Below are 6,404 nucleotides of genomic sequence, written 5' to 3' on the forward strand. Positions count from 1 at the left end.
CAGGCCCTACGGCCCACAATGTTGTGCCGACCCTCAAACCCTGCCTCCCATATAAGCCCACACCTTAAATTCCTCCATATACCTGTCTAGTAGTCTCTTAAACTTCACTAGTGTATCTGCCTCCACCACTGACTCAGGCATTGCATTCCACGCACCAACCACTCTCTGAGTAAAAAACGTTCCTCTAATATCCCCCTTGAACTTCCCACCCCTTACCTTAAAGCCATGTCCTCTTGTATTGAGCAGTGGTGCCCTGGGGAAGAGGTGCTGGCTGTCCAAGCTATCTATTCCTCTTATTATCTTGTACACCTCTATCATGTCTCCTCTCATCCTCCTTCTCTCCAAAGAGTAAAGCCCTAGCTCCCTTAATCACTGATCATAATGCATACTCTCTGAACCAGGCAGCATTCTGGTAAATCTCCTCTGTACCCTTTCCAATGCTTCCACATCGCGACTCTTAAACTCTATCCCTCAACTTATGAAAGCTAACATCCCATAAGCTTTCTTAACTACCCTATCCACCTGTGAGGCAACTTTCAGGGATCTGTGGACATGTACCCCGAGATCCCTCTGCTCCTCCACAATACCAAGTATCCTGCCATTTACTTTGCACTTTGCCTTGGAGTATGTCCTTCCAAAGTGTACCACCTCACACTTCTCCGGGTTGAACTCCATCTGCCACTTCTCAGCCCACTTCTGCATCCTATCAATGTCTCTCTGCAATCTCTGACAATCCCCTACACTATCTACAACACCACCAACCTTTGTGTCGTCTGCAAACTTGCCAACCCACCCTTCTACCCCCACATCCAGGTCGTTAATAAAAATCACGAAAAGTACAGGTCCCAGAATAGATCCTTGTGGGACACCACTAGTCACAATCCTCCAATCTGAATGTACTCACTCCACCACCACCCTCTGCCTTCTGCAGGCAAACCAATTCTGAATCCACCTGGCCAAACTTCCCTGGATCCCATGCCTTCTGACTTTCTGAATAAGCCTACCGTGTGGAACCTTGTCAAATACCTTACTAAAATCCATATAGATCACATCTACTGCACTACCCTCATCTATATACCTGGTCACCTCCTCAAAGAACTCTATCAGGCTTGTTAGACACGATCTGCCCTTCACAAAGCCATGCTGACTGTCCCTGATCAGACCATGATTCTCTAAATGCCTATAGATCCTATCTCTAAGAATCTTTTCCAACAGCTTTCCCACCACAGATGTAAGGCTCAATGGTCTATAATTACCCGGACTATCGCTACTATCTTTTTTGAACAAGGGGACAACATTCGCCTTCCTCCAACCTCCGGTACCATTCCCGTGGACAACGAGGACATAAAGATCCTAGCCAGAGGCTCAGCAATTTCTTCTCTCGCCTCGTGGAGCAGCCTGGGGAATATTCTGTCAGGCCCCGGGGACTTATCTGTCCTAATGTATTTTAACAACTCCAACACCTCCTCTCCCTTAATATCAACATGCTCCAGAATGTCAACCTCACTCATATTGTCCTCACCATCATCAAGTTCCCTCTCATTGGTGAATACCGAAGAGAAGTATTCATTGAGGATCTTGCTCACTTCGACAGTCTCCAGGCACATCTTCCCACCTTTATCTCTAATCGGTCCTACCTTCACTCCTGTCATCCTTTTTTTCTTCACATAATTGAAGAATGTCTTGGGGTTTTCCTTTACCCTACTCGCCAAGGCCTTCTCATGCCCCCTTCTTGCTCTTCTCTGCCCCTTCTTGAGCTCCTTTCTTGCCTCCCTATATTCCTCAACAGACCCATCTGATCCTTGCTTCCTAAACCTATGCTGCCTTCTTCCACCTGACTAGATTTTCCACCTCACTTGTCACCCATGGTTCCTTTACCCTACCATTCTTTATCTTCCTCACCAGGACAAATTTATCCCTAACATCCCGCAAGAGATCTCTAAACATCGACCACATGTCCATAGTACATTTCCCTGCAAAAACATCATCCCAACTCACACCTGCAAGTTCTAGCCTTATAGCCTCATAATTTGCCTTTCCCCAATTAAAAATTTTCCTGTCCTCTCTGATTCTATCCTTTTCCATGATAATACTAAAGGCCAGGGCACTGGCCCCCAGATGCTCACCCCCTGAGAGATCTGTGACCTGACCTGGTTCGTTACCTAGTACTTGTTCTAGTATGGCATTCCCCCTGGTCGGCCTGTCCACATACTGTGATAGGAATCCATCCTGGACACACTTAACAAACTCTGCCCCATCTAAACCCTTGGAACTAATCAGGTGCCAATCAATTTTAGGGAAGTTAAAGTCACCCATGATAACAACCCTGTTATTTTTGCACCTTTCCAAAATCTGCCTCCCAATCTGCTCCTCTGTATCTCTGCTGCTACCAGGGGCCCTATAGAATATCCCCAGTAGAGTAACTGCTCCCTTCCTGTTCCTGACTTCCACCCATACTGACTCAAAAGAGGATCCAGCTCCATTACCCACCCTTTCTGTAGCTGTAATCGTATCCCTGACCAGTAATGCCACCCCTCCTCCCCTTTTTCCGCCCTCTCTATCCCTTTTAAAGCACTGAAATCCAGGAATATTGGGAATCCATTCCTGCTCTGGTGCCAGCCAAGTCTTTGTAATGGCCACTACATCATAATTCCATGTTTGTATTCAAGCTCTCAGTTCATCACCTTTGTTCCTGATGCTTCTTGCATTGAGGTACACACATTTCAGCCCTTCTACCTTACTGTCTTTACACCGTTTATTCTGCTTCTCTTTCCTCAAAGCCTCTCTGTATGTTAGATCTGGCTTTACTCCATGCAGTTCTTTCACTGCTCTATCGCTCTGTGTCCCATCCCCCTCGCAAATTAGTTTAAACCCCCCCCCAACCATGCTAGCAAACCTACCTGCAAGGATATTGCACCCCCTCGAGTTCAGGTGCAACCCATCCAAGCTGTTTAGGTCCCACCTTCCCCAGAAGAGATCCCAATGATCTAAAAATCTAAAACCCTGCTCCCTGCAGCAACTCCTCAGCCACACATTCAACTGCCATCTCCTCCAATTCTTACCATCACTGTCACGTAACACTGGCAGCAATCCTGAGAACACCACCCTTGAGGTCCTGTTCTTCAGCCTTCTGCATAGTTCCCGAAACTCACACTTCAGGACCTCATCTCTTTTCCTGCCTATATCGTTGGTCTCAACATGTATCACGACTTCTGGTTGCTTTCCCTCTGGTTCCAGGATGTCGTGCACCTGGTCAGAGACATCCCGGACCCTGGCACCCGGGAGGCAACAAACCATGCGGGTGTCCTTCTCACGTCCACATAATCTCCTGTCTGCTCCCCTGACTATAGAGTCTCCAATGACAACAGCTCTCCTCTTCTCCGTCCCACCCTTCTGCACCACAGGGTCAGACTCAGTGCCGGAGGCCCTGTCACCGTGGCTCACACCTGGTCGGTCATCCCCGCCAACAGTATCCAGGACGGTAAAGTTATTATTCAGGGGAATGGCTACAGGGGTGCTCTGCACTACCTGTCTGCTCACCTTTACTTTCCCCCCTCTGACTGTCACCCAATGACCTGCTTCCGACAGCCTAGGTGTGACCTCCTCCCTGTAGCTCTCATCTATGACTGCCTCATTCTCCCTTAAGAGTCGAAGGTCATCCAGCTGCTGCTCTAGATTCCTTACACGGTCTTCCAGATCGCCCAGCCGTATGCACTTCTGGCAGATGTGACTCTGCGGGAGAGGGGAGATCCCCCAAGACTGCCACATCTCACAGAAGAGGCACATCACCGTCTCAGGAGACATTGTAAAAACTAACTGCAAGCTAGCTTGTCATCCGCCTCTTCTCGTCGAAGCCTCTCGAGTCAAAGCCTCAAAGCTCCACTCCTTCACTGGCCCACTCACGCACTGGCCGCTTTCCACGTGAGAGAATAAGACCAATCAAGTGTGATAGTGGAAAAGTGTGTATGGAACCAGAGAAGATGGCGGAGGTACTTAATGAATACTTCACCTCAGTATTCATAACGGAAAAGGACCTTGGGATGACTTACAGTGGATTGAAAAGCTTGAGCAGATAGACGTTAAGGAAGAGGATGTGCTGAAGCTTTTGGAAAGCATCAAGCTGGAGAAGTCACTGCAATGGGAAGGTGATGAGTGCATGGAATGAGCTACTGGCGATGGTGGTAGAGGCGGTTATGGTAAGGTCTTTTAAGAGACTCCTGGATAGGTACATGGAGCTTAAAAAATAGAGGGCTATGGGTAACCCTAGGTAATTTCTAAACTAAGTACGTAGATGTTTGGCACAGCATCGTGGGCCGAAGGGTGTGTATTTTGCTGTAGGTTTTCTTAACAGTTGACTCCAACATCTTCACAACCACTGATGTCTGGCTAACTGGCCTTTTGTTTCCTTTCTTCTGCCTCCCTCCCTTCTTGCAATTTTCCAGTCTTCCAGAACCATTTCAGAATCCAGTGATTCTTGAAAATCGTTACTACTACCTCCATGATCTCTTCAGCCACCTCTTTCAGAACTCTGCGGGGGTATACCATCTAGTCCAGGTGACTTGTCTCCTTTCATACCTTTCAGTTTCCCAAAAACCTATAGTTATGGTAACTTCACACACTTCATGCCCACTGACACCAGGAACTTTCACCATACTGCTGAGGTAATCCACAGTGAAGACTGATGCGAAATATTCATTCAGTTCATCTGCCACTTCAAAGCCAAACATAGTGGTGACACCAACATCACGGCCTCTCTCCCAGATGAGCTCAATCGCTTTTCTGCTAGGTTTGATATCGCTAACTTTGAGCCTCTGAGGAAAGCCACCACTACAACCTGCAACCTGATCATCTCTGAGGCTGAGTACGCAGATGTTTCCAACGAATGGACAGTCGCAAGGCTGCGGGACCGGACAGCATCCCAGGGTGAGTACCCAGGATGTGCGCAGCACAACTGGCAGGTGTGTTTATAGATATTTTTTTTCTCCCCCTCTCCAGTGTGGAGTGCCCTCCTGCTTTAAATTATCCACCATTGTTCCTGTACCAAAAAAGACCAATGTAACATGCCTGAACAACTGGCACACTGTTGCATTCACCTCAATAATAAGCAAATGCTTTGAGAGGCTGGTGAAGGATTACATCTGCAGCTTACTACCACCCAAACCAATCGAAAGACGGCGCAATAGCCACTGCTCTACATACTGTCCTTACAGATCTGGAGAAGAAGGATACTAATGTGAAAATACTGTTCTTGGACTACAGTTCAGCATTCAACACCATAATTCCATCCAGGCTCGACAGGAAGCTCAGAGTCCTTGGCCTTGACCCTGACTTGCGCAGCTGGATCCTGGGCTTCCTGTCAGATCGCCGCAGGTGGTAAGAGTGGGCTCCCTCACCTCCACCCATCTGACTCTCAAAATAGGAGCCCCTCAGGGCTGTGTACAGCTGTGTAAAGCCCCCTCCTTTACTCCCTGTATACCCATGACTGTGTTGCAACCCATACCTCTAATCTGCTAATTAAATTTGCTGACGACATTACATTGATGGGCCTTATCTCAAACAATAACGAGGTGGCCTACAGGGAAGAAGTCATCTCTCTGACACAGTGCTGTCAAGAAAAAACCTCTCCCTCAATGTCGCAAAAACAAAAGAGCTGGTTGTGGATTACAGGAGGAATGGAGACAGGCTAACCCCTATTGACATCAATGGATCTGGGGTTGAGAGGGTAAACAGCTTTAAGTTTCTCGGCATTCACCGAGGATCTCACGTGGTCTATACGCACCAGCTGCGTGGTGGAGAAAAGCACAACAGCACCTCTTTCACCTCAGACAGTTGACAAGTTTGGTATGGGCCCCCAAATCCTAAGAACTTTCTACAGGGGCACCTTCCCACCCTCCCCACACCTTCTCTATAGGGCCTTTGCCCCTTCCCTCTTCAGTCCTGATGAAGGGTTCCGGCCCAAAACGTTGACTGATCGTTTCCACGGATGCTGCCCGACTTGCTGGGTTCCTCCAGTGTGTTATGAGTGTTGCATTGAGAGCATCCTGACTGGCTGCATCACTGCCTGGTATGGGAACTGGACCTCCCTTAATCGCAGAACTCTGCAGAGAGTGGTGCGGACAGCCCAGTTGTGAACTTCCCATGATTCAGGACATTTACAAAGACGGGTGTGAAAAAAGGGCTCGAAGGATCATTGGGGACCTGAGTCACCCCAACCATAATCTATTGTAGCTGCTACCATCCAGGAATGATACCACAGCATAAAAACCAGGACCAACAGGACTGTTTCTTTCACCAGCTCATCAGACTGATTAACTCAGACTGATTTGAGTATATTTCTATGTTACACTGATTGTTCTATTTATTCTAAATTATTATAAGTTACTATGATTGCACATTGCACATTT

The 6,404-nt window shown here is 47.7% G+C and overlaps 1 protein-coding gene across 1 annotated transcript in view; it reads left to right on the plus strand.

Annotated features, from left to right (window-relative positions):
- The window catches only part of fbxl4 (F-box and leucine-rich repeat protein 4), a 156,519-nt gene extending 150,207 nt beyond the window's left edge, over nucleotides 1–6,312 (plus strand). The window contains exons 5-6 of the mRNA XM_063033023.1: nucleotides 4,787–4,929; nucleotides 6,296–6,312. Coding sequence (XP_062889093.1) covers nucleotides 4,787–4,929; nucleotides 6,296–6,312 — 160 coding nt within the window. The remainder of the gene's footprint in view (nucleotides 1–4,786; nucleotides 4,930–6,295) is intronic.
- Nucleotides 6,313–6,404: the final 92 nt, after the last annotated feature.

The sequence above is a fragment of the Mobula hypostoma genome, chromosome 2 (assembly GCF_963921235.1).
Source record: "Mobula hypostoma chromosome 2, sMobHyp1.1, whole genome shotgun sequence".
In the NCBI taxonomy this organism is placed as follows: Eukaryota; Metazoa; Chordata; class Chondrichthyes; order Myliobatiformes; family Myliobatidae; genus Mobula; species Mobula hypostoma.